The sequence below is a fragment of the Hevea brasiliensis genome, chromosome 17 (genome assembly GCF_030052815.1).
Source record: "Hevea brasiliensis isolate MT/VB/25A 57/8 chromosome 17, ASM3005281v1, whole genome shotgun sequence".
Classification (NCBI taxonomy): Eukaryota; Viridiplantae; Streptophyta; class Magnoliopsida; order Malpighiales; family Euphorbiaceae; genus Hevea; species Hevea brasiliensis.
Genome location: NC_079509.1, coordinates 51,194,415 through 51,222,306, shown reverse-complemented (window position 1 = coordinate 51,222,306; position 27,892 = coordinate 51,194,415). Strand labels below are relative to the sequence as shown.

General features: G+C 33.2%; 3 protein-coding genes across 4 annotated transcripts; 2 read left to right on the top strand and 1 right to left on the bottom strand.

The window, feature by feature from the left end:
- Window positions 1–256: 256 nt before the first annotated feature.
- LOC131175295 (ABC transporter B family member 15-like) lies at window positions 257–1,334 on the top strand. Its single transcript, XM_058139020.1, has 3 exons — window positions 257–660; window positions 742–1,138; window positions 1,290–1,334. Exons 1-3 carry the CDS (start codon window positions 257–259, stop codon window positions 1,332–1,334), a joined length of 846 nt encoding a protein of 281 aa, XP_057995003.1.
- Window positions 1,335–2,088: 754 nt separating this feature from the next.
- LOC110640068 (probable inactive purple acid phosphatase 28) lies at window positions 2,089–5,914 on the bottom strand. Of its 2 annotated transcripts, none has more exons than XM_021791246.2 (4): window positions 5,564–5,914; window positions 5,335–5,482; window positions 3,280–3,641; window positions 2,089–2,763 (listed from the first exon to the last, which is right to left on the bottom strand). In XM_021791246.2, the coding sequence occupies exons 1-4, from the start codon at window positions 5,747–5,749 to the stop codon at window positions 2,308–2,310; spliced, it is 1,152 nt and encodes a 383-aa protein (XP_021646938.2). In that variant the 5' UTR covers window positions 5,750–5,914; the 3' UTR covers window positions 2,089–2,307. The 2 variants fall into 2 exon arrangements, with proteins under 2 accessions (XP_021646938.2, XP_021646936.2); XM_021791244.2 differs by having other exon boundaries at window positions 3,280–3,707; window positions 5,564–5,913.
- A 10,919-nt stretch (window positions 5,915–16,833) lies between these two features.
- On the top strand, window positions 16,834–27,492 carry LOC110640067 (DNA polymerase I A, chloroplastic/mitochondrial). The gene is made up of 12 exons (XM_021791243.2): window positions 16,834–17,199; window positions 17,886–18,807; window positions 19,742–19,933; window positions 20,608–21,281; window positions 21,684–22,128; window positions 23,168–23,263; window positions 23,871–23,963; window positions 24,036–24,230; window positions 24,955–25,047; window positions 25,142–25,354; window positions 25,521–25,610; window positions 26,983–27,492. Exons 1-12 carry the CDS (start codon window positions 17,069–17,071, stop codon window positions 27,142–27,144), a joined length of 3,306 nt encoding a protein of 1,101 aa, XP_021646935.2. The 5' UTR covers window positions 16,834–17,068; the 3' UTR covers window positions 27,145–27,492.
- Window positions 27,493–27,892: the final 400 nt, after the last annotated feature.

The window sequence follows — 27,892 nt, the reverse complement described above, 5'->3', positions numbered from 1 at the left end:
TGTTTACTTTGCTAGCAATCCTGCTGAGGTAAAATCTCAAAACAGAATGTACTGCATTGTATTTTTAGCCTTTGCTGTCTTTATTTTTCTCTCCAATGTAATTCAACACTACCATTTTGGTATTGAGGGAGAGAGCTTAACAAGAAGGGTCAGGGAGACACTCTTCAGCAAAATCTTGACATTTGAGGTTGAGTGGTTTGATTAAGAAGACAACAGCAGTGGAGCCTTATGCTCAAGACTGGCCACAGATGCAACCATGGTTAGAACTCTTGTCACCGATCATTTATCATTGCTAGCTCAGGCAGTTTCGGGAGCGGTTTTGGTAGTTGTTTTGGGTATGACGTTATCACGGCGACTTGGGCTTGTAGCTATTTCTTTGCAACCATTTATCAATGGTGCCTTCCATATGAAAGCAATAACAATGCGAACCATGTCTAAGAAAATACAGAAACCACAGAAAAAGAGCAGTCAATTAGCAAGTGAAGCAGTTGCGAACCAAAGAATTGTTACAGCATTCTACTCCCAGAAAAAAGTTCTGAAATTGTTTGAGCTTGCACAGATTAGCTCCAAGAAAGGAAGCCAAAAGCAATCTTGGCATGCAGGATTCGGATTGTTTATCGCACAGTTCCTTAGTGCTGCAAATGCTGCTCTAATGTTCTGGTATTGTGGGAGACTACTATTCCATCAAAAGATCACCTAAAAGCACCTCTTTCAAACGTTTTTCATCCTGGTGTCCACAAGGAGGATTATAGCAGAGCCAGGAAGCATGACAGCAGATCTATCAAAAGGCACCAGTGCATTGAAGTCGGTTTTTAGGATTCTGAAAAGAGAGAGCAAAATGAACTCTTATTGTGAAGATGGAATCAATCCAGAAAAGATAAGAGGAGATATAGAGTTTAGGGAGGTTCATTTCTTCTACCCAACAAGAGCAGTACAAATGATTTTGAAGGGATTAAACCTGAAAATAGATGCTGGAAATGTTGTTGCTGTAGTTGGCCAAAGTGGGTCTGGAAAATCAACCATTATCAGATTGATTGAGAGATTCTATGACACATCAAATGGTTTAGTGGAAATCGATGGAATTGACATCAAATGCTATAATCTAAGGACTTTGAGGTCACACATGGCGTTGGTAATGGTAAGTCAAGCCTACTCTTTTTACTGGAACTATCCACGACAACATTGCATATGCAAAAGAAAATGCTACAGAAGCAGAAATAATTGAAGCAGCAGCCATTGCAAATGCCCATGATTTTATAAGATGCTATTTCCTTCTTTGCTTTTTGTAGATTGTCAGCTTTCAGACTGAAATATTGTCTAAGTTCCTGTGTTGATAAGCAGCTCCCTGAAGGATGAATATGCAACCTACTGTGGAGAAAGAGGTGCAACTTTCAGGAGGACAAAAGCAAAGAATAGCACTTGCTCGAGCCATCTTGAAAAATCCTGCAATATTGCTCTTGGACGAGGCAACAAGTGCACTGGACATTAACTCAGAGAAACTCGTTCAGGATGCACTGGAGAAAACAATGGTTGGTAGGACGTGTGTGGTTGTGGCACACCGATTTTCTACCATTCAGAAAGCAGATAAAATATCAGTGATTGACAAAGGAAGGATTTTAGAAGAAGGGACTCATGCTGAGCTACTGGCTAAAGGAGAAAACGGTGCATGCAATGCACTCATTAAACACCAACAACTTTCTGCTATGAGATGAAGAGTTTCAATGTCATGGAGCAACTGTTACCTAATGAATCAAATCATAAGCCAGAGGATAATTGGCTTATCTATGTTTGAAGAAAGTGTACCGTTAGAGAACGCTACAAGAAAGCTTTTTAGGAGGGAAAAGATGGTCATTAAATGTCCATAAATTGTAATTAAAAATCTTTTGTTATAAGCATCCTTGAGGCTTAACGAGGTTAACACTTGAATCCTTACTCGTCAAATATAGCATTTACCATTTGTGATGTTGCCAAAAAACTTCAAGATTTTGAGGGATGATTAAAATTTTTTTATCATATACAATTTAGGAATTATAGTAAAATCAATATTAAAATTTTGCAACCAAATATAGTTCCCGAAAAATGCCAATCTTCCAAGTTACAACAATTTTATAGATTATCAAGCTCGAGACCAAAATGTTCTGCTTTGTTCTCAGCAAAAGTAAGACAATAGTACTCAGTTTCTCATATCAAACAGCACTTATAACTCTCTAAGCTTGTTCATTGAAATGTCTCATTATCAAAGAGGATATAAAAAGACGATGACATGCAAGATATGGTACATTGATACCTGCAATTGTGCCATCTTGATTACTCCAATTCCCACAAGATTTGTTCATCAATCTTGCTCCGCTTCTCATCATCAAGACACTTCCAGGTCCCAATCCTCTCCACTCCCATCCATGACTTCTCACTCCTTCCAAGTTCTGCCAATATGACCCTTGCTCTCCGTGGCCAACCAGCCCTTCCATAAGCGTGGTATCCAAAGCCTCCACCATAACAAAACCATATACCATCTAATTTCCCACAAAATTCATTGTTGTGATCATGGCCCCAAAACACAGCTTTCACATCTCCCATGGATACAAAGGTCTGTAAGACTCCTGAGTTAACTGATGAACAAGCCACAGCTTCATGAAAATGGCCTATAACCTTTTGATTGTATAGCTGCCGAATTTCTGGGATTGGGATATGAAAAAAACCAAGTGCCGGAGGTTTAGGTGAAAGTGAAGCCTCTGACAAATGATAAAGATCTTGCTTTTGACCCTGTTAGTTTGTGACCTGCAACATGTTAATGAAATCTAAATCTAGGAAACCTCCCTTGTGAGATTTGGAAATGCACAAGGCAGAAAGAAAGACTACAAGAAAATAACTGAATCCAGCAATACTTTTTACTATTGTTTCAAAGCAAGTGTAAGGAATAACTTCCACACCACAAAAACATGTCACAGTCCTATGGAATACTATCATATTATCTAAAACATGATTGGCCATATTTAATCAAGCCAATCCACAGAATACAGGTGAACATGATATGATTTTGAACAAAAATCAATATTTCATTTTCATTTATACTAATAATCTAATAAATTTGTAATAAAATCCTAATTGATTATCTTAATTCAAGTCTTCGGTAACATATTTGTTTCCCTTTTTCTGATATTTTGGCAGTATAAGTAGTTGATATGTATTACATGAGATAAAATAAATAAATAAGTGTAATCAAAGCATTAAACATAAAACCAGCGTTTAGTTTCATCAGTATTTTTCAGTTTGTTATACCTGATATCCCTTAGAAACACCACGAAGCCAATGAAGTTGAGACTCCTTAATCCAACCATAAGTTCGAATTCCTTGAACAACCTCTCTGGCTCCACTGTCAAGAAAGAAAAGATTGAGGACACTGTGGTTTGCCAAAATGGAACCTGGAGCTCCATAAACTCTGAGATTATAATTCCCAAAGCCATCAATGCTTGTTATCCTGCCTCCTTTGCCAGTATCAGAGGGATCTTCAGCGGATGGATTGGTTTGTGATACTGAATAATCCATTAAGGATATGAAAGACATCAACTCTTCACGATTCATTGTAGATTCATGATCATGGTTTCCTAAGACTGCTGCCCATGGAAGTCCAGAATCCATAGCTGGACCAAAAGCACGAAATAAAGACTCAGCAGCATCAGTCGTGCTAGTCCCAAAAATATTATCCCCTATTTATAGGAAATGAAAGCAAATTAGTCATTTGGAGTTTGGACACATTAAATAGAGAGAGAGAGAGAGAGGGAGGAGGAGGAGAAGGAGGAGGAGGAGGAGGAGGAGGAGGTTGGGGGGCCGGGGTGGGGAGAACAGATATTATTTGGCCCCAGTTCCAAAGGAGGAAAGTCTACAAGTTCCATTAATCCAGTCAAGCATACACAAGTAACAAGAATTCAAATAAAAAAGTGCCTACTTAGTTCAGCATTTCACATATATATCAGATAAATTTATAAATCATATTAACCTTAAGAAATGTCAAACAAGGAGATCTTTCCAAAGCCGAAAAAGGCCTAATTCATCCATCCCTTTATACACAGATTCAAGGATCAATATGATTTGTGAATATCCTTTACAAGAATGAGCATATGTAATGAAACAGTCCATCTGTATCACACAAGAAAATTGCCATCAAACCAAGGAAAAAGACACCATTTATGCTATTATCTTCCTCAACCTCAACAATTCAGCAACACAGTCAGAGAAACAAGTAAATCATGCCTTAAATCCAAGTGAAGTGGCTCTACTTCCAAAGACCAACACCAAACATTAAAGTGACAAGTTCAGCACAAGGTCAGCTTTGAATCTTGCAACACAATAAACTAGCTGCATGCTTATGTTTAAAGCACTAGTGTGTAGCATGTATTTGAGAATCAGAAAAGTCAACAAACAATCTTCTGTGCCATTACATAAATGAGATGTTCCATGCCCTACATCAGTGCAGCCTTTATAATGCAAGCATATCATTCCACTCAATCAAGGACATTTAATGTAAAACCGAAAATGTGGTTTTGTAATTTAATTTATTGGTTTCTATTTGAATACTATCAAAACCAACTTTGTCAGTTTGGCAAAATACATGGAACCACCCACACCAACCCATGTATAGCCCTAGTAACATCACCGCCATTAAAAGGAGATTAAAACAATATACATACATACATACATATATATATATATGAAAAAAAAAATTACCAAAGATATCAATTGCAATATCAGCGCCATAAAAAGGAGATTAAAACAAAAAAAAAATGATTTCCCTAGACAAAATCCAACCCAAATACCAGCAAAGTTGTTCCATTCCATGTCGATAACCCTTGCCTCAAATATTCATCCAAGTCCATTATCAGATAGCTTTAGTGCTTTATAGTTCCAGCTTCCACCAAAGATATCAATTGTAATATCACCGCCATTGAAAGGAGATTAAAATAAAAAAAATTAATAATAATAAAGAAAAAAAAAATTTAATTCTGATTACCCTCAATCAAAATAACTCTTGCTAAAATCCTCAGGCAAAAAAAAAAATAGCATCTTCATCAAAGACGTGTCAGTCTTTCCATTGGATTCGCGATGCAAGCCAAATATCCAATTAGAAAAAAAAAAAAAAAAAAGATTAAGTTCCTGAAAATTTCCATTAAGTCAAACCATTAAATTGGCAAGCTGCTAATAAGATGGATTCAACTTAAGCCTCATTCATTACCAACAGAAACTACCACATCACTCCTACTACCATATGTAGTAATAAGATCTATTCATGAGAAATCACATTCAAAAAAAAAAAGGAAAAATTAAAAATGGTTATACCTGTAAAAGCAATTAAATCAGGTTTCTCTGAACGAATCAACCTCTCAAGAAAACGAGTGGTGTTAAGATCAGAGCAAAAGTCGAATTCAGAAGGCAACACGTCTCTGCACCGAGTCGCTGCCCCTGTCCCGTAATGCATATCTGCCACCTGCAGTCACAGATATCATATCAAAATTACAAGAAAAAAAATTGATAAAAACAAACATATATTCAAAAAAATAAGGGAGACCTGAAGGATTTTGAAGGTGCCATCATCGCGGAAGCGCAAAGGAAGATCGGGCGATCTCTTGAGGCGAGGTTTATGGTGGCCGATGACCAATTTGACAGCGATTTGGGAGTGTAGAGAGAAGAGAGTTAAAAGGATTATGGCGAGATAGAGGAAGGAGAATACCCATTTGGCCGTTGCAGATTCCATTGATAAAAATTACCAGAAACAATAAGCGGAGAACTGCATCAGACTTTTATCTGTTGAACTTTTACAGCTTTCTGTTCGTTTCAAGAGGAAATAATTACAGAGAAAGAATTTCCAGGAATAGAAAGTGATCTTTCTTTTTTTCTCGCGTCGCTTATTTCAACTTTTCTTTTCATTTCTTAAAAACAAAAAACTACTCTAGGAAAGTTTTTTTATCTCACTTTCTTTTTTAATTTTACCTTTCTTTGTTGTTTTTCCCATTCATCTCCTCTTAGCAACTTGTTATATTCCACTAATATTATAAAAAATATGTTTTTTTTTATAAAAGTGATGCTATATAATTATTTCTCTAATTTTATACAAAAATCTTAAAAAGCTAATGAAATGAGACTGAGGAAATATGCATTTTTTTTTTCCAAAAAAAAAATAGTTCTAGGCAGAAACTCATGCAAGATTAGAAGAAATTTTTATAAGTCATTCCTTAATTTTATTTCTTTTTGTCCCTTAATTTTAATTTATTACTAAAAATTTCTAATTTTTAATTTTATTTTACAAAAATTCCTCCAATATATTATAACAAGTTTTCAAATTAAGAAAATAATGAAATTACATTTTTATCTCATTTCCTCTTACATTAAAAAAATACTAATCATTTCAATCACCATTTGAATTTATCATAAAAATATAAATGTCATTACAACAGTTTGCTTCCTAAGAAAAGAAAAAAAAAAGGAGGATTTATCCTTTACCATATGAAACTGCATTTGTATACATCATACTATTGGTGAAATTGCATTTGTATATGTCATATTGTAATTTAAAGAGATTTTTTAATATAGAAATTTGCTATTACATGTTAGAGGAATTTTTTATGAAACAATAAGGTTTAGATTTTTTTAGCAACAAATTAAAGTTAATGGATAAAAATAAAATATGGGTAAAAATCAAAGATATGCTATAAAAATTATCCCAAGATTACAGTCTATGGCCCAAAAACCTTTAAAAAACTTCAGCCCAATTACAAAAAAGCCTTAGTCAAGGTAGCATTCATCAAAACTAAAGGGCAACTAGAACAAGTCCTAATCAATAAGGGAATAGCTAAATCTTTTCCTAAAATGAAACTCGCCTTCTTTTCTCTTTGGCTTTTTCCTTCGTCCCTGAGGCTCTCAGTTTCTTCTCTTGTCGATCTAGCAACTTCCCCTACCCCTTAGGGCAGGGGGTCCTCATCCTCCATTTCCAATAGTGGGTCTTCCTCCCCCTTTAGGCAGAATTGGGTTATGGATAAATAAGAATGCTTTTTGCTATAGATTGGGCATTAATGGAAAGGGTTTTTAGGGGATCTACCCATCTTAAACTCTTTGTGTCTTTAATCTTGAGCTGCTTATTTCATCTAGTTCTATTTTCTTGTAGTTGTGTGGGTTTGCTTTCAGGTGTTAGTAGCATGGTCTAGAGCATATCATTTAGTAGGTATATTGTACATGTTTTTATTAATAAAAGGCATTTTTACTTTTCCGTTTACATAATATATTTATGTGTAATAGAAAAGGTCGATTGATATTTTGTTAGAAATTCTATTCTTAAGTTATTAAGAATATGAGTGACAGTATTTCTAGCACAAAGTATAATAAATAGGTTCACAATCGAGGATAGTTCACAATCGAGGATACTTCACAATAAAGACATTACTTATCCAAAAAGATTGCAATCATGTTTGTTCCCAAGTTATTTATATGAGATATAAATAAGATAGAATGGTGAGTCTCATGCTATGTAACAAACATGATAGGCACTTATACATGATAAGTAGGTTGAACCAGTGACATTTATGATAAGCACATGGAGTTTACTCTTGTCAATGCATTGTCATAAATCATATCAGTGCATATAATCTTTAGACCTGAGGTAGCACAGTTATCTTGTATATAGGTGGTTTGAGTTTGATACTGCTTTCATACTTGTACTGTATATGGGTATACAGGCATGTGTTGGCTCCTACTAGTTATATATTGAGGTAGGTGTTGATCAAGATGGAATCTGTTACCCTAAGTAAATAGGGATAAAATCCTATGTTCATTTAATTGTTCTTGATGTTTCAAGTTCCTGGCCAGGACAGATAGATTTAATCAGAAAAGTGTTTCTGATAAGAACATCTTTTTAATCAATAACTGAAATTAAAAGAGAACATAATATTCATAGCAAATGGGGTTTGACATAAACTATGACTCCAGCTCGAATTGAGATATTGTAATAAAGAGATTCTAGTGCATGACAACATATGATTATAGATTCATTTAAGGTAAATTTTATTACTAATTGGGTGGCCATGGCATGCTATGCTAGGTGTTAACTATGGTTTATGAGTTACATAAAATGATTTAGAGAAATCATTTATAGTAAGAAAGAGTTCTGATGATATTAAGAGTTGATATCATGTCTTATTGCCAATTAGTGATGAGCCTAGTAAGTCACACACATACATAAGTAATTATCAAATTAAATATGATTTAATTAATTAATTAAAGAGTTTAATTGATTAATTAAATATGTTTGATTTGCAATTAGATTGCAAAGTCCCTAGCATGGCTTGAAACAAAATCTAGATTAATGGATGTATAATATAAGTTAAATTTATATTTAAAGTGTTTAAATATGAATTTAATTATGAGAAATTAATTAATAGAGATTAATTAATTAATTTATATTTGATATAAATTGATTAGAAGAAGAGAAATAATTATTTATAGTTGAGAACTCAAAATTAAGACACAGGGGTATTTTAGTCATTTCACATGGTGACATGTGACACCATGAGATGGTGACATATGGTACTACACATAAGCTTGTCATATGTCTTTTCATCATGTAAGATGATCAAAGTTAAGATTAAATATAGGTTTGACACTTGGCACAATGTGATTGGGTCAATTAAACCTAGAGCCAATCAGAAGGTGACATGTGGCAAGGGTTTTAAGTAGTGACCTAGCTGTATAATGTGTTGTTATGAAAAGAAAAATAACAAGCTGCTGTATTCTCTTTGGTGCCGCCACCCTTGGAGTGCATTTCCTCTTTTCTTCTTCATCTCTCAACAATTTAAAGAGATTTGCCAATAATCTCTTGAATTAAAAATACTAGAAATCGTTTCTAGTGTCCTGTATACATCTCTAATCTCTCAAATGGTAAAACCTGAATTTCTAATTTATTGGAAAGGCTTGAGAAGCTGTTCAAGGGACTGCCAATGGTGATCTTGGTGTGGACAAGCTGAAGGGACAACATCTGGTGTCCTAGGCGCATCCCAAAGGTGCCAAACACACTGCAGTGCATCAAAAAGGTTAGTGCACTTGTTTTTTTATCTAATCTAGGGTTCTAATGAATTAATCTGTTAGTTTTAAAATCTTAAATGGCAAATATAGATCCAAAAATATATTAAAAAAGTTTTAATATGCTGTTTATCATTGAAATCAAATAGATAAAAATGAATCTTGCATGATGCATGTGACCCTATGTTAAAAATTTTTAAATTCAATAATCTAAACTTATGTTTTTCATGCTTCCGCTTCTTCAGTAGGTCACAAGTTCTTGGTGTTGCATGTTTCAAGGAGGAATGGTGGTGGTAGATCACAAGGTGCAATCTGAGAGGTTGGCTCAGAAGGTTCGAATAGGATGCCAAAGAACACCATCATTATGCTTATCAATCATCTACAGCCATTAGAGTTTTAGTTATGTTTGACCTTATTTGAACTGTTGGGAGATCCTTGGGACATGTCTAGGTAAGGGATTGCTCCAAGTATGCTTCATTACAACAGTTGCATTGTTGCCACCTCTAGCTTTGAAGAGGTTTTCTAATGCTGATGTGCATGCTAGATTTGTCCCGAGGATGGATCGCTAAGCCTGGTGAGGAGTGGTGTTAAGGAAGACGGTTTCAATGAAGTGCCACATTAGGTTCATTTCAGGTCAAATACCTAATATGCTCAGGATTTCTATGGGATGGGGTATTTGGGTTATCGGGCTTGGTTAGCTGGGCTTATTTGATTTCTGATTTTAAGATTAAGCTTTTTTTAAATTGTAGGCCCGAGCCTTTATCATGTAATATTCCATCCTTAATGGATCCATCCTATGTAATGGGCCCTATGTCATTCTACTACATTGAATCTTATCTATCTATTGACAAAAAAAAAAAAAGGGCAACTATAACTAAAGAGGAGTTGTGCCCTCACTAACAGAAGTCGAGGAGGTTCATCACTCATGAAACACCAAAGACTAATGGCTATGCAAGGTTGAAAACTAAAAGTAGGTGGCCCCAAAACACATAAAGCCACCTAAAAACCACAAGTGTCCAAAACTGAGTCTGAAGAACCAAGGCTATGGAGCTGCTGGAGAACCAACAGAGGAGACTTTGGTAGAGTTCTTATTACTTTCACTTTCTTTTAGCTATTGAGGGACTGGGAAACTAAGAATGGTGCCATGTACGTCCCCAAGATACCAGCCTCACAAAGCAAACCTTAAACCACCTACAAGTCACACTTAGAACAAATATTAAGCAAAACCATAGCAAAGACCCATGCAAGATGACAAACCATAAAGACAACATAGATCTAAGAAATTCCTCTCCAATATATCACTAGATTTGCCACCAAAAGCACAAACTTTATTTATTCACGACCCTCTTAAGAGGTAGTGAAACTTTATTTATTCACGACCCTGTTAAGAGGTAGTGAAGGCAGTGATGGAATAACTCACCTTAGGGATGAGAAAAATTCCATGTAAATATAATATTTATTATTATTGTGTAATATAATTAAATATATTTTCAATATAAATATTTTTCTTATTTATTAATCATAATAGTATGATAAATATAAAAAATAATAATACTTATGGCATTACGCAATATTTAAAAGTTTGTATATTACTAAATAAGAAGTATCTTTTATCATTCCTTAAAATAGTAAAAAATCCTCCTTATCCCTGACATTTTTTTATTCTTTTTAATTACTCTTTATATATATATATATATATATATATATATATATATATATATATATATATATATATATATATATATATATATTATGTGTGTGTATTGGCTGCCTGTGATGTCCATTGTTCACAGTAGTTATATACATATCTTTCTTATTTATGAATCATAACAATATGATAAATATAAAAAATAATAATACATGTGGCATCACACAATGTTTAAAAGTTTGCATATTACTAAATGAGAATTATCTTTTATCGTTCCTAAAAATAGTAAATAATCCTCCTTATTTTTTTATTCTTTTTAATTCTCTTTATATATATATATATATATATATATATATATATATATATATATATATATATATATATAATAAATAATAAAATAATTAATTTTATATAAATAAATAATTAATTTAATTTTAATATAAAATAATAATTAAATTAATAATAAATAGAAATATAAGTTAATAAATAATTTTATTATAAATTAATAAATAATTTGATAAATAATAAATAATAGAAAAAATATATACATAATGTAAATATGATACAATAACTATAATATAATAAAATATATTAATATATTAAATATAATATAATAACTATAATATAATAAAATATATTAATATATTAAAAATGCTCCCAACACACACATATAGATAAAGAGTAATTAAAAAGAATAAAAATGTCAGGGATAAGGGGGATTTTTTTACTATTTTTATAAACCATAAAAGATACTTCTCATTCAGTAATGCACAAACTTTTAAACATTGCATTATGCCACAGGTATTATTATTTTTTATATTTATCATATTATTATGATTAACAAATAAAAAAATATTTATATTAAAAATATATTTAATTATATTACATAATAATATAAAATATTATATTTACATGGAATTTTTCTCTTGTCTCTAAGGTGAGTTATTCCCTTTTTCTCCATGTAAATATAATATTTTACATTATTATGCAATATAATTAAATATATTTTCAATACAAATATTTTTTCTTATTTATTAATCATAATAGTATGATAAATATAAAAAATAACAATTCCTACGGCATCACGTAATATTTAAAAGTTTGTATATTACTAAATGAGAAATATCTTTTATCGTTCCTAAAAATAGTAAAATGTCCTCCCCGACATTTTTTTATTTTTTGTAATTACTCTTTATATTTATATATATATATAACTACTGTAAACAATGGACATCACAGGCAGCCAAAACACACACATATTGTAACATCCTCACTTTAGTTAGTTCGTATAGTCTATTGTTCCGGTGACCAATGTCGGTTCAAACAGCTAGAATATTTGAAATTATAATTAGACTAAAGTGAATAGTTATAAATAAACCAAATAATGATCAGAAAAATTAAGGAAAAATTTTTAGAAATGAAATGCACTAAGGTTAAATTAGCCGTAACCCCAGGGATGAGTAACCCGAAGGGAAAGTGACGGTGAAGGCCGTTAGCAACCCTAAACCCGGGGAAAATTTCATGAAATAATTTTTGGGACCTCAGGAAAGGATTATTGGGGTTCCAATGATAATAAAATCTTCAAAACCCTACCAAATACAAGACTGCTGAAATTTTAAGAAGAACATACACATGATGTTTATTCCATTTTATTGTAAATTTGCATTCAATTCCACTCCTTCAACATGAATTGAAAGAAAAAGAATAAGTTTGGTCACTAACCTCTAATGGAGTCACTTCCAAGCTTGTAAGAACTCTTCTTTTTTATTTCTTTTTGCTCTTAAAAGCTTCACTAAGGTGAGAGAGTAAGATTTTGTGTTGGGAACTTAGGCTTTAGTTGGTGAAAAACCAAAGAACTCAAGCTTTGGTAAGCTTGGCAATGGAAGAAGGCTATGGTGCGGCTTCTTTGGGAGGAAGATGGCTGATGGTGGTTTCCAGATTTTTGACTTCTTTTTCCTCTTTTTAATGTATTATGAATGTATTTATTAATTTTGATTGGCCAAAAATTGTTATTACCTCATGCTTACATAAGCATTATGTAATAAATTCAATTTACCTTCATTTTCTTTTCTTTCCCTTTCTATTCATTTTTAATAAATTTTTCATCACTATTTATTCATATTTTATGTCATATAATTCTCTTACTTAAATGGACAAGTTGGTCAAAAATTATCTCTAAAGAAGAAATGACCCAAATGCCCTCCGTTTTGCTTAACGAGCTAAAATTGTGTGTACCGATTGATTAAATTTTCCTTGTAGTCTCGAGTAAGATAATGAAATGTAAACAAATGCTGAATTTGAAATGGAGAAGTTAGGGTTTGGACACAAACTTGAGACTTTGTTCATATAATGGTAGAAGTAAGTTTTAATGGTCAATTAGTGACCATTTGGTTATGTGTGATTAAGAAATGAAGCGGTTTGTGTCTTGAGAATTGAAGCTAGGTGTGCTGCCCTTGGTGACCTGCAGGACTGGGTGTGAGTCCAGCAAGTTTGGGCAGCTATAAATGGAGTTGTGTAAGTTCAATTGGTGCAAGACTAATTGGAAATGAAACAAGACACATAATGGCACAACTTTGGTGAAGAAACCCTACCCAAAAAACCAAACCAAGTTGACCTAAAAATTGTCCTAATCTGGGTGACTTGCATTCTGCCTAGGCAAAATGACTAAATGAATAATATTTATTTATTTGGTCATAACTCAGTGTAGAAAGGTCCAATTGACCTGAAATTTTACTAGCAGATAGCTGAGACATAGACCTACAACTTTCATGAAGAAACCAAACCTAAATTTTGACCATAATATGTCCAAAAACTGACCTGCAATCAATGTATAAAACCTGTAGAATTGGTTCTGCCCAGAAAAATCTGGAAATTTGTAATCCGGCCAGTTGTGGTGTTTAGGCCATAACTTGAGTTACAAAACTCCAAATGGAGTGATTTAAAAAAAGAAATATAACTAAACACAATAAGGAACAACTTTTATGAAGACAATTTTGCCAAATTCCTACTGTATAAATGATCAATAGAACAGTAAACTTAGTGCTTAAAATTTGAAAATTGTGAATAACTAACACTAAGCTTTGAAATGATATTGGTAACCAATACCAACAACTTTAGAATGCAAAATGTGGTATGTTGGGGATATTAGAATCAATATACCTATTGTCTATGAAAAAGTTAACATTTTAGTTGACTAATTAAATAAATAGTAACACTTAAACTTCAATTTCAAGAATTTTAAAAATTTAAAAGTGTAATATGCCCTAGTATACCTAGTAAGATTGGTTTGGATAAGTTGGCATGCCAATAGGTTTCAGTTAGTAGTACTACACATGGCATTATGCCATTTTGTGATTTTATGGCTTTTAGCCATTCTGATATCAGTGTGATACTTGGCCTTGTGCCCAATATTTATTACAGCTTATTAGCTATTTTGTTGCACATCGGGAGACGCATTGTGACCGATGGTGTGATGGCCTGAAGTACTTGGTACTCAGTACCAGTTTACTCGTTTATTCAGTCTAGTCGACTAGTATAAGTTACTTGGGCAATCAAAATAAATCTTACCAAATTTTAATCAAATAATACTGCAATAAATGCTAGAAACTAAGTCTACATAAAATTTCAACATACATTCTGCATATTTATTTTATTTTAGTTATTTTATTTTGGCACCACTAAGCAGAATTGCTTAGCGCATCGCTTTTGCCACGCGCAGGTACTGGAGACATAGCTGGGGAGTCCAATAGACCTCAGATCGGGTGAATTGTCAGATTTGCACAGAGTCCAGAGTCACCTCATATCTGCAGTGCACTTGGTAGGACATTAGGACCTTGGGTTGTATTTTGTATTTTGCATTTTGTAATAGTTTTGATTGTAATTACAAACTCTTGAAATCATGTGATAATGTAAATATATGAAATTTTATGTTATTGAAATTTTTTGTATACTGTGTTGAAAAATGAAATGTTGGAAAATATTCATGAATGTGATTCGAATTGTGATATGAACAAAAATTTTGAAAATGGTGTTGAGATTTGGAGATTGAGTTGATATGTGTGTATATTGGAGTTCTGAATTTGAAAACGATATTAGAAGTGTCTTTTAAACAGGTTTAGAAGAACTGTTTTCCAATTTACAGCCGACACTCTGCCGGATTTTCTATAAAAATTTATGAAAAATTCAGATTAATTAATTTTAAAAATAAATGATCTAATTGGTAAATTTTGCACTTGGTGAATAGTAAATAAATAAATTATGGAGGGTAAATTGTTGTGAAATAAGTTATGGTGCTCCGCACACTGTGTGGCATATCTTGCTCGGCTATACTGTAGACGGGTAAGGGGTGTCACACATATACATAATTACATACACATGATTCGGTTTAAGCATATTCCATTAAACAAATTCATTATTAAAGAAAAACAATCACAACTACTAATTATTTTTCTCACCCTCATAAATCACTCAAATAAAACTTACAGAATTCGACAACTAAACTTATTAAATTTCACCCTATTAAACAAAACAAATTTCATAATTTAAATTTTATTAAATTTTCTTTTTTATCTTATTTCTAAATTTAATTTTAATTTCTAATTGTAATTGAACTTAGACTCTAATAGTCTCCACCTCCAACTTAAATAAAATTAGTTTGCACAACTTCAGTAAAAGTCAATTTTCTCTTTAGTGCTTCCATACACTTTGGATTATTGATGTTGCCTCTTAACTCAACTTGCATTCTTCCAATTAATGTGATTCCTTTAAATTTGTAGAGATTCTTTACGTCAATTTTCTTATCCTTTATAATCATAAGAGCACCTAAGTAACATCTCGTTTGGAATTTGTAGAGATTCTTTACACCAATTTTCTCACCATTTATAATCATAAGAGCACCTCTGTAATATCTCGTTCGGAAAGGAAGATCTCGGCTGGAGTGATCCTCTGGGAGGGATAAGACTCGTTGGTGACTTTGTCCAAATGAGGGGCATGAATGAGTAGAGTCCCATATCGAAAAGGGAGGAAAAAGTGAAGAGCCTTATAAGGCGGTAAACCTCTAACCTAGATAGCACGCTTTTGAGTTTCAAAGAAGGGTCCAAAGGATAAAACCATGAGGTCCATTGGGCCAAAGTAAATAATACTATTTAATATCAGAGCTGACCTCCCTCAATACAGTGTGGTTCAGGGACGAACCAGGTGAAAGTTGGATTTTTTCTCTTCAATCATATTGAACCACTCCTTTTTTGAGCAAATATGAAATGGAAAAATAGTATCTATTAACCACTCATCTTGTAATGAATCTTTTGTCTTTTCCTTATCATCATCCAAATTCACCATTAACACCATCATTCATTGTAATTGCAGTAGTTATTTCTTTTTCTTTTTTCATGACTCTTCTTGAATTGTTTAAATTCTGTAAAATCTTATTTCATCTCAATACAATAATATTGAATGTGGCCCTTCTCATGATAATCGTAGCATTCTCTACTTTCAAAGTCTACTCGTGATCTCGAACTCAATACAGTATTTCTTTTCTAATTATTTTCATGTGGATTGCTTATACTATGACTAGAACCAATAACAAAAGCTCTATTTTCATTGTTATTACTTATCTTTTTAAACTTTTCATCATTCAAAATAACTGCTCCTTCATTACGAGATAAGACAATAGCATTTTTATACTTATAAATCATAGTTATAATACTTCATAATCTATTTCATATATTTCGTGCTCCAAATACTTAAATAAATACTTGACAAAGTAAAAAAATCATCTCGATCATAGACCAATGCCTTTTTGTAATCTATTATGATTTTTACAATTATAATTATAAATATAATTAATTATATTAAATATAAAAATATTATTTTTATATTTTTATTTTAATTAATAATATAAAAATATCAAAATAGAAATATTCTAATATATTTATTAGTAAGATTTAATATTTAGCTTTTTAATAAAATAATTATTTTCATTCTTGCGTTATTTCTTTAATTGTGGTAATCGAATGGAAATAAAAAAAAATACCATTAATTGTTATTCCTAGATAATATTTGTTGGACATGAATAATAATTTAACCCAAAAATAAAAATAAATATTTAAGAGTTCTAGCGGTCTAAATACAAAATTGAGGGTTTAACTTGACTGTCTCTTCCCTTGCCTCTATCCTTATGGCCACAAGAAGCCTCTGCTCCGATGCTGCTTCCCTCACAAACCCACTTACCGTAGCCTTACCTCTCAAATAGTTCATCTCAGATCAAAAATACCCAACAAGACGGCTCTTCTTCTTTCCAAAGGCACTGCTAGTGTTTGTTGCGGCGCTAAGCTGGGGAAAATTACAGTGGTGATAGCTATGGGGCTCTCCACCACCCAAATTGCACCGTTGAGACCCATTTGCCCATCATATTTCAAGCTTTCCCAGTCAACTCTTTGCTTTTCATCTCTTGGTGCTCCCTCCCGGCACTTCTCTAATGCATTTCACAGGTTCAGTTCTACTATATTAAATTTGTTTGGCTGTTATTTTAATTACATTTTGCTACCTGGGTATTATATTTTATTTCCTTGTATTACCTGTTTTTTCTTTGTGTGTTTGGTAAATAGTTTTCAAGTATACAAAGGGTCATAGTTATAAAGTACTAAATTTGTATTATTTTAAATCTTCATGGGTTTATCTTTCTCTTGACACCTACTTTAGTGTTTTTTTGAGTTGGGAATCGCTGTTGAACTTCTGGATGATGAGTATGACGCGATAATTAATGTTTATCTGATGTTACACGTTCCAATTATTATTTTTTTCCCCACCTCTTTTTGTTCAGATTTCTGGGTTTCCACTTATTTCTTCTTATGAATGAAAAAAAAGCCATAGTAATAATTTCCAATGAAGAAATCAGGAAGCGGGCTAAAAGAATGCAAAAAGTCTATTTGATAACAAAACTTATAGTAGCTAAAGCCAGTTTGCCAATTCAAAACAAAATTAAACAGTGGGTTTTCTTTATTTCCATTTTTATTTAGTCATTTTGGTTTGTAAAGCTCTTGCACATAGGTTTTAGTTGAGATTCATGTATGTGTTAGTAGGATAATGGGCTTTATTTGGTTTTTTCTTCACTAGATTGTATGATCAATTGGCTTGCCTATTGAGATTAGCATATTGAGATTCCTGTATTTGTTAGGTATTGGGTGGAAATGCCTTCAGGGGTAATAGTTAACCTACAAGCAAGACATAAGAAGAGGATATTGGCTTCCAGAAATTACACTGCAGCCTCCAATTTGGAGTTTGCTACGGAACTCTATCAAAGCACTAGAAGCTCGTGGAAACAAAAGAGTGAAACCTTGCGGGAATATAGAAGGTTACAAAAAAGTGAAAGCTTACGGGAATATAAAATCGGATATTCTCCAGTTAAAAGCGAGCATGTGGAAGACATTAGTTCTCCTTCCGTTGTCCATGTAACCACGGTTGCTGATAAAGTCAGTAGTCAGAAACAAGCATTCTCAAGAAATGGCAGAGGTCATATTGTTGATAGTAAAGATCATGCTGTGTCAGTACCATTCAGTACAGAACTAAGAACTACCGGTAGAAGCAATATGATTTTGGGTAATGTGAATGGTCATGCAATTGATGATAAAAGGCCGAATAGTTTATCTTTGAAAAATATTTCAAGAGAGGGTGCACAGAAAAATGGATCTGTGGCAGTAAAGAGCAGTGTAGCTGTAGATAATATAAATGGTGGGGCAATTGATAAGAAAAGGCCTAGTGGTTTGCCTTTGGCCAAAATTTCAAAAATGCATGCACAGACTGATAGATCATTGTCGATGAAGATATTGGAGCACCAGAAAGACAGAAATTTCAATGAAATTGAACATGTTAATACTCTTCTAATTGACAGTAAACAGACCAACAAAAATCTTCTTGTGGTTAGCGATGCTGAAAAACCCTCCAACACCAAACAGGCATCTTGCCTTCTAGACATTAAAAAGAAGCTTACTAGTATATATGGCAAAATTATGGTTGTTAATAATGTCTCTATGGCAGATGAGGTTGTATATAAGCTTATGAATCAGTATAGGCATTTTGTCCATGCATGTGACACTGAGGTATGCTCTTTTCTTATATTAAATTCTATTTTCTTTGCCCTTACAAAGCTGCTCATGCATTAGCGAGGAATACTAATGTATGCATTTTAAACAATTTGTTTAAAGTGGTTATTCAAGTATGTAATGGCAACAAAATGGTGTCAAAAGAAGGATAATGCATATTTTGGTTTTAGGAGAAAAATTTGGGACCAATTTGAGATGAAAGTACAGATAACTTCGGGGCTTCTTAGTGTTTTTCATTGTAATTGATTGTGTGATGTATTATTATAATTTGAAAGGGAGGATTTCTAGTGTTTGAATGGACAGAAATCAAATATTGTAGATGAAAGTGCTTGCAAGAAAATGTAAATTTTCTAAATTCACGCTTAAAGTTCCTTAGATTTCATATTCAAGGTCTCTGGAATTATTCCTAAGATTAGGATTGCTCCAGACAATACAATGATTGTTAAAATATTCTAGAACATTACAGATTTCAAAAAAATTAAACCTATAAGGACTTGAGTGCCTAAATAGAAGATTTAGGATAAGGATATATCTATGTTACGGGACTGTCATTTACGTGAGCATTCATTTCTTGAATGACAAGTGACCGAAGCTTGAATACACTACCAGTCGAACAATTGGGATAGGCCTGGATTTGACCACTTGGGCCTGAAGTAACCCCTTTTTGTTAGTAGTAACACATGGACGGCCTTGCATACAAACCATCTCATGATTCTATCTTTCATGTGGGACTAGAGTTGTTACATGTAGAATAGGAATGCTGTGAACTGAAGTGGTAAAAATTGATATGGTGTCATACTGCTCTTAAAAGGTTTAGACTTAGGCAAGAAAAAATAAGTAGAAGGATTCTTGTAACCAATCTCAATAGGCCTTGTGATTTAGTTGAATTTAGCAAGCAACTGCCTAGTTCTTAATATTAACAACTTTACAGGTGGCCAAAATTGATGTGAAGGCAGAAACGCCCATTGACCATGGAGAGATAACATGCTTCAGTATTTATTCTGGACCAGAGGCAGATTTTGGAAACGGCAAATCCTGTATCTGGGTAGATGTTTTGGATGGCGGTGGCAAGGATCTTTTGGCTAAATTTGCTCCATTTTTCGAGGACCCAGATATCAGAAAGGTTAATTCTTTTCTTTATTTCTGTTTTTTTTTTTGTCTTGTCTTAACATGGCCATCGTAATTCACAGCAAGTTTGGAGTAGCACGATGATCTTATATGTTAAATGTAAATCAGTAACAAAGGATTATTCATGTTTATAAGCTTGTTACCATGATTATTTTGCACCTTTTGTACAAGTTTGCTGCATGAATCATTTGGAGACTTGACTTGCGGAATGGTTTCCTTTGTAGTGGCGACAATTTTGGTATATGTTATGTCAAATAACTATTTTTATTAACATTTATACACTTGCTAGATAATTTATCTCATGGTTTTCCTAATAAGATGGATTATGGTTTTATCAAACTACAAGGGAAACCCATTCCTGAATTTGCACTGCGTTTTCTTTCGCAATGAGCCAAAGACAGATTATTTCATTGGTTGGAAAATATTTCTTTTTGGCCCAGGGAAAGATTTGGATAATTAAATTACTTTATTCCCCGGACTCTTCATTGGTGTTAACAAAGCATACAATGATGTGCATTTTATCCATGCACTATGGTTGCGCTTAACAGTGATGCTGATCAATTTTGACTTTTCACTTTAGGTGATTTTACTTCTAGCTTCACTAACTGGGTCATGCATGTTCAGTCCACACCTTTGAGAAAACTCATAAGTAGCTTGTTCATCCTGTAGGTTTGGCACAACTATAGTTTTGACAATCATGTCATTGAGAATTATGAGTTTCCTGTTTATGGGTTTCATGCTGACACAATGCACATGGCGCGGTTATGGAATTCATCAAGAAGGACTGAAGGTGGGTATTCTCTTGAAGCTCTTACTGGTGACAAAAGAGTCATGAGTGGGTTTCACTCGTGCTATGAAGAGTTGATAGGTAAAGTATCCATGAAAACGATCTTTGGCAAGAACAAGTTGAAAAAAGATGGATCTGAAGGCAAAATTATCACCATTGCTCCTGTTGAAGAGCTACAAAGAGAAGATCGAGAACTGTGGATTTGTTATTCTGCTTTAGATGCAATAAGCACCTGGCAGCTTTATGAGAGTTTGAAAAACAAACTATGTCGTATGCCATGGAAAGTTGATGGAAGACCAGTTGGAAAATCTATGTATGACTTCTACCAGGAATACTGGAAACCATTTGGCAAGCTTCTAGTTAGAATGGAAACTGAGGGGATACTTGTTGATCGGCCATATCTTGCTGAGATGGAGAAGGTTGCAAAAGCAGAACAAGAAGTTGCTGCTAATAGATTTCGCAATTGGGCATGCAAGTATTGCCCTGATGCCAAATATATGAATGTGGGGAGTGATACACAATTGCGCCAATTATTTTTTGGTGGGATCGCAAACAGGTAAAATTTATAATTTTATATCATTGTGTTTATACATTTGTTTTGTAACTCATCTTTTGGATGACCAGTGTTGAAGTTTCCACGTTGAAGATCGCTATATGTTTACATACTGTATGATCAACAAATAAAAGTTTAAGGTTTATGTGGGGAAGTTGGTCTTTATCTCCTTTGAAAATTAATTGGCCCTGCAATTACTATTTGTTTGAAACAAAATTACATTTGTTACCATGGACTTCCAAGGAAGAAAATTGCGTGGTCAATTGTGCTCTGCTTTATGACGTGGAAATAGTCCTTCACACTATTGAAATAGTGACAATATGTATAAGTTGTTACTTGATGATTTCCTAACCAAATGAGGTGAAGGGAAAAACCTCATTTATTTTAAATTATCTTCTATTGCAGAAAGGATGACACAGACAGTCTTCCACATGAGAGAATATTCAAAATTCCCAATGTTGATAAAGTGATTGAAGAAGGCAAGAAGGCTCCCACAAAATTTCGCAGTATTACATTGCATAAAATTGGTGATTTTCCTGCTGAGAAGTACACAGCAAGTGGTTGGCCCTCAGTTAGTGGAGATGCTTTGAAGGCCTTAGCTGGGAAGGTCTCTGCAGAATATGATTTTATGGATGATGCCATTGTGGATGATTGCGAGTTAGAGACAATTGATGATTCAGAAACAAAAATATCATCAGTTCTCAACAATGTAGATAAATCTGCTTATGGAACAGCTTTGCTAGCGTTTCCGAAACAGGAGGAAGGGATTGAGGCTTGTCATGCTATTGCTTCTTTATGTGAAGTTTGCACTATTGACTCTTTGATATCCAACTTCATCCTTCCCTTACAGGTCTGCTATATTTTATATCATGCATCCTATCACATTTTATGACATTTAAACATCATAATAATATTCTATATGACACACATATTTATCATTGTTTTTACTCCTATGCATATCAAGATTAATACAGTTATATGTCCATATTATCATGATTACCTCATTGCATTGAGGATATAGGTAAGGTCTATTGGTCAAAGATTCAAATATGGCTCAGTATGATGCTATTAATGCCTGACAATGATATTATGATGGAGTTTAGATTATGCTTGTTCTGTCATTGATAAATCTCCAATGTAGAAGATTGTAGACTTGTTCAGAGAAGTGGTCAATCCATCAATGTATACTGTACAGTGAGCAATATAGTTATCATATATGTATTATCTCCTTCTATGTGTGAGCTATAAAAAAGATAATGTCTTTTGAAATTCACGTAAATAAAGACTTTTAGTTAATAATATATTAGATGACGTAGCATAAGATTGTGAACACACTCTCTCAGCTTCAGAACTATAATATATATGTGTGAGTGTTTGATGTGAAGTTGCTTCTTACTCAAAGCATTAGAATATAATGAGGACATTTTTATTGTTTAGTACATCTTGTGTGCAACTTTAGGCCTTATATTTCTATGCAAACCACCTACTTGAGCAGCAATGTTTTATAACGTCAAACTGATATTCCAAGAACTTATAAATGTCTAAAACTATAATGCTATAAACTAGCCAAATAATATTAATAATAGTGAAAGAAAAATGAGAACAGCCAGTTGTGACATGCATATGCATGTCATATCTGCACATTTGGAGTTTTCAAGATAAATAACAAATCGTGAAGTTTTAAGCACTTACGGATAGAATGAGGAGTTAGATTGTCAATCATAAAATGCATTGACTAATATTAAAGTTACACATACATATTAAATGGTAAAATATTATGTGCTATCAGCTTGTAATTCTCACTTCCAAAAATGCTTTCTGTTCATCCTTAAGTTTTCTGGCACTTAACTTGTGAGTTAATGTTGACTCCCGTATATTTTATACCACAGGGGAGTAATGTATCAAGCAAGAGAGGACGTGTTCATTGTTCCCTGAATATCAATACAGAAACTGGTCGCTTATCAGCTAGGAGGCCAAATTTGCAGGTTTCTTCCTCTCCCATTTTCAGCCTCTCTTCTTCTCCCAATCTTTATTGCATCATTAATTGGGAACAGAGATTTCTTTCTTCAGCTGAATCACCAAATGAAACATGACTTCAGTTTTCAAATTTATGTTAGCTTCTTAAGCTAATCATAGCTTTGGTGAAGTCTGTTTCCACCTCTCTTATTCTTCTTTCAATCTTCATGGATATCTTTCCATTCATTAATTGAAAACATAGAAGATTTCTCTCTTCAGCTGCATCACCAAATGAAATGTGACCCAAATTTTCAATGAAATATGTTTGCTTCTTAAGCTAATCATAGCTGCAGCGAAGTCTGCTAATAATGAAATGTGATTGGCATTGATTACATGCTTACTGGAAAAGTGAAAACACTCAAACCTAACGAGTTATCTTATTTTCAACTGCAAAAGGTTTAGTATTTGTCAGCTGTTGTGTGAAGGTCAGCATGGAGTTAGATTAAGGATGATTCATTCATCTTTATTGGTTATTGATTGATATTCTATGATATTTTTAGATGAGAAGAGAGACTCACATGTTTTCTTTCTTAATGCATTGGAGATATAAGTGTTATCTTGTTTTCCATAATTCAGAATCAGCCTGCTTTGGAGAAGGACAGGTATAAGATCCGTCAAGCGTTTATTGCTGCACCTGGAAATTCCCTTATCGTTGCTGATTATGGGCAGGTTAGTGGTTTGAGTTTTCCACCAAACTTTATTGTATTTTAGGTTTGATTGAAATATTTATTCATATCACAGCTGGAACTTAGGATTCTTGCACATCTTTCTGACTGTAAGAGCATGTTGGAAGCCTTCAGAGCTGGTGGAGATTTCCATTCAAGAACAGCAATGAACATGTATCAGCATATTCGTGAAGCAGTTGATAAAGGGGAAGTGCTTCTTGAGTGGTATCCTCAACCTGGTGAGGATAAACCACCAGCTCCATTGTTGAAGGTGAATTTTTTTGCAATCTGATGGTGGAGTTATTTCCATGATTTCTATTTGCCTATTATAATTTGAACTTCTTATTTTTCTCTATCTCAGTAGGTTGGGGGATGTGATGGAATGATTACATTGGTAGGATGAAAAGATAGCTTGGCTATCAAATTATGCTGCATCATCAAATTTTTTTTTTTTTTTTTTTATATATCTAAAGCATGAAGTGTTCTAAAAATTGGATAATGAAAATGAATTTAAGCATCTAGTAAGAGTAACATTATTGTTTTTCCCTAGGGTAATGGTCAGATGCATCCAAGAAATTCCTGTCTTGGATCTCTGATACATTCATGTTTTGGGCTTAGGCTTTATAACCAAGGTTAGGTAGCATCTTCCACATTTTTATATGTACATGTATATGTATGATAGAAAAGATATATCATCCCATGCTTGTGTGCATGTGAGTGAGGAGGGAGGAGGGTAGGAGAGAGATTTGCATCCCATGCTTTTGGTTTTAAATATTTCTAATGTTGTCATAGAGCATGCAATCTGTTGTCACGAATACATTTGAGCTATGGTAGTTAAATTCTTTTGAAATACAATTTATGAGCACAACTTCGCGGATCAAAGCCAGTTCTAACACTGCAACAGCCATGGTTTAAGCTTTTGCCTTTGTTCTTCTTAGGGTTAATTACACAAACCCTGAATTTTCTAAGCTAATTGATCAAAGTTTATGTTTCAGGATGCTTTTGGTTCTGAAAGAAGAAAAGCTAAAATGCTTAACTTTTCCATTGCATATGGAAAAACACCAGTGGGTCTTGCCCGGGATTGGAAGGTAATCATGAAGTGGCGCTAAATAATAAGTGCTGCCATTGATTTCAACTGAATTAACTTGACCATGGCCATTTTTTTGCCAACTTTGTTCTCAGGTTTCTGTAGAGGAAGCTAAAGAAACTGTTGATCTCTGGTATAGAGAAAGACAAGAAGTGCTTAAATGGCAACAAGCTCGCAAGCAAGAAGCTAGACAAGATGGTCGTGTTCACACATTGCTTGGACGGGCTCGCATCTTTCCATCAATGGCTCATGCAAGTAATGCACAAAAAGGTCATATAGAGCGAGCTGCCATAAATACACCAGTGCAGGTTTTTTCTCATGAACTTAAAGTTTCCTATTCCTTATCTCTCTCTCTCTCTCTCCTCCCCAAAACCCCCTCAACACAACAAAAAACCGCCCCCTCTCCCCCACCAACACCCAATCCCCCCCGCCCCCCCCCAAACCCCAAACAACTGATTTGGGTGGCTACTACAGGGTAGTGCTGCTGATGTTGCCATGTGTGCCATGTTACAAATATCAAAAAATGATTGTCTGAAGAAGCTTGGATGGAAGTTGCTTTTGCAGGTTGAGTTCTTGTTCCTTTTTCTGTTATAATTCTGTTCTCTATGTTGGCATCATGTTTTATGGTACATCTGCTCATATCTGAACCTCCAATCAATTTGTTGCTCAGTTGCTGTTGTCTATAGAATCCACCTTGCATAGATCTTGTTGCCATTTTGTAACAGCATACCAGTCACCTTTTGCAATCTCAATAAATAGCTTTTAAATTACTGTCCACTGTCCATCTGTCATATGCAAAATGTGGTACTCGATTGTTGGTCATTCGTCATGTGCAATTGTGATAATTAATCACTGTCCAAACTCCAAGCTTGGGGTTTGTCCAATGATAATCTCTTAAGTTGAAAATTCTCTTTTTAAGTGCACAAGGTTTCTTAATTTCAAAATGATCTTTGTTGTCAAAGATTCTATTAAATGTAATAATTTCATTTTGAAAAATAAATAAATAAAATTAGGTTTCCAGAAAATGTTCAACAAGAAAATTAGTCACAATTTTTATTTTTTAAAATAATGATGACAATAATAACTAAGTTTTGAGGAGTCTTTCTACTAAAAACTATAAAATATAAAATGAAAACTAATTCTCCCAATTCAATCCATTTTATTTTTTTTTTAGTTTCATACACATTATTACTGTCTCAAATAATAATTCTTAATTTATTTGATATTTTTGTAATTTTTTTTATAAAAATTTTTCTTTTTCATTTTTCTGGAACTTTGAGAGAAAAAGACTAAAATTAAACTTATTATTATATTATTTTAATTTTTTTTTATTTTGTTGCGAATTCACTGTTTTTCTTCTGAATTCCATCAGGTGTGGTACATTTTGCAATTTTTACAAAAATTAAATTTTTTTAATATATATGTTGAAGAAGTTAATGAAGGCTAAGTTTTAATTTTGCACACATAGTATTTGTTGATTTGATAAAATTTTGATTAAAGTCTTAGTTTTTAATTTTAATCAATAGAAAATTAAGGCTAATTTTGTTTTATTCTATAACTTTTAATATAATAATCTAACAATAAGGAACTCATCTTATTTAAAAGAATCAGAATCTACTATTTTTTTTTTGATTTCTTTGTTGAGGGATTACTTGAAAAGGAGATTATTTTTAAAGGGTTAACAGAAAGAAGTTTGATTGTTTAGTACTTTCCACATATTTTCAAACATTGGGTTATGGTTAACTAAAATGGACGTGTCGCTGAGCTATATATTACAGTTAAATACATTATAGATACTGTTCTTGTATGAATTTGGAGACTTATGCATAATTACATATACATCCAACCAAGAATGAAGTGAAATGCTAGCTTGTTATGAGTGCATCTCAGTGCCTCTGGACAATTTCTCTGGAAATTAACTTCATTTGAAAAACAGATTCATGATGAAGTGATCTTGGAAGGACCAAGCGAATCAGCTGAAGTTGCCAGGGACATGGTAGTGGAGTGCATGTCCAAACCCTTCAATGGGAAGAACATTCTTAAAGTTGACCTATCAGTTGATGCAAAGTGTGCTCAAAACTGGTATTCTGCCAAGTAAGGGCGCGATTTCATAGCCGCAATTGGAGCTCAACTTGTGTTGAAATCTCATAATGAGCTTTCTGATAACCTTCAGAATGGGGTTCTGTTCTAGTGATGTCACCATTTCCATTCAAAGGTTGCATTGATTGCTATTCTGAAATTTGGTGATATAGCAGCAGATTTTTGGCCAACGATACGGATGCAAGGATGCGTCTTGTGCTGCTTTGGTGACTTTTTGTAACAAGAACGTAAGGAAGCTAACAATTGAAAATTGCTATTCTTTTCCTGTAAAATTTGTGATGATAGCTTAGTTACATGCACAATTGTAATGGTTTTTGATGAATGAAGCTTACGAAATATTCTCCAATTGTCTGTAAATTCGTTTTAAATTTTTGTTGTTAAAGTTGACCATATGAATCTTTTTTTATCGTTAAACTCTGTTTGAGAAAGGGAATATCGTAGCTTATTTATCATAATTTATTATAAAGGGTATTTGGTTTGACTTATAAGTCGATCAAATTTACTTACAGCATCTATTTACAAGTAAAACGTTGTAAGTAGATTTATATTAGACTATTTAAAATAAGTGAGAAGTTATAAGTGCTCTTTACATGTTATTTATCTACATATTTTAAGGCTCTATTTTGTGTAGTTGTTAGCTGTTTCTGTAGCTATTAACTGTTTTACTAATTGTTAACTGTTTATATAAATAATTGTTGGATTAGTTGTTAAATGTAGAGATAATGATATAATATTGTTAACCTTAA

Excerpts from the sequence above, each read along its gene's own strand:
- LOC110640067 (XM_021791243.2), top strand. The coding sequence starts at position 17,069 with ATGGGGCTCTCCACCACCCAAATTGCACCGTTGAGACCCATTTGCCCA. Across the intron at positions 18,808-19,741 it reads TCCATGCATGTGACACTGAG|GTGGCCAAAATTGATGTGAA; the intron begins GTATGCTCTTTT and ends ACAACTTTACAG. Across the intron at positions 25,611-26,982 it reads GATGGAAGTTGCTTTTGCAG|ATTCATGATGAAGTGATCTT; the intron begins GTTGAGTTCTTG and ends TTTGAAAAACAG.
- LOC131175295 (XM_058139020.1), top strand. The coding sequence starts at position 257 with ATGGTTAGAACTCTTGTCACCGATCATTTATCATTGCTAGCTCAGGCA. Across the intron at positions 661-741 it reads AATGCTGCTCTAATGTTCTG|GAGGATTATAGCAGAGCCAG; the intron begins GTATTGTGGGAG and ends GGTGTCCACAAG. Across the intron at positions 1,139-1,289 it reads CACACATGGCGTTGGTAATG|ATTGTCAGCTTTCAGACTGA; the intron begins GTAAGTCAAGCC and ends TGCTTTTTGTAG.
- LOC110640068 (XM_021791244.2), bottom strand. The coding sequence starts at position 5,749 with ATGGAATCTGCAACGGCCAAATGGGTATTCTCCTTCCTCTATCTCGCC. Across the intron at positions 5,483-5,563 it reads GCACCTTCAAAATCCTTCAG|GTGGCAGATATGCATTACGG; the intron begins GTCTCCCTTATT and ends CTGTGACTGCAG. Across the intron at positions 2,764-3,279 it reads GTGTTTCTAAGGGATATCAG|GGTCAAAAGCAAGATCTTTA; the intron begins GTATAACAAACT and ends ACAAACTAACAG.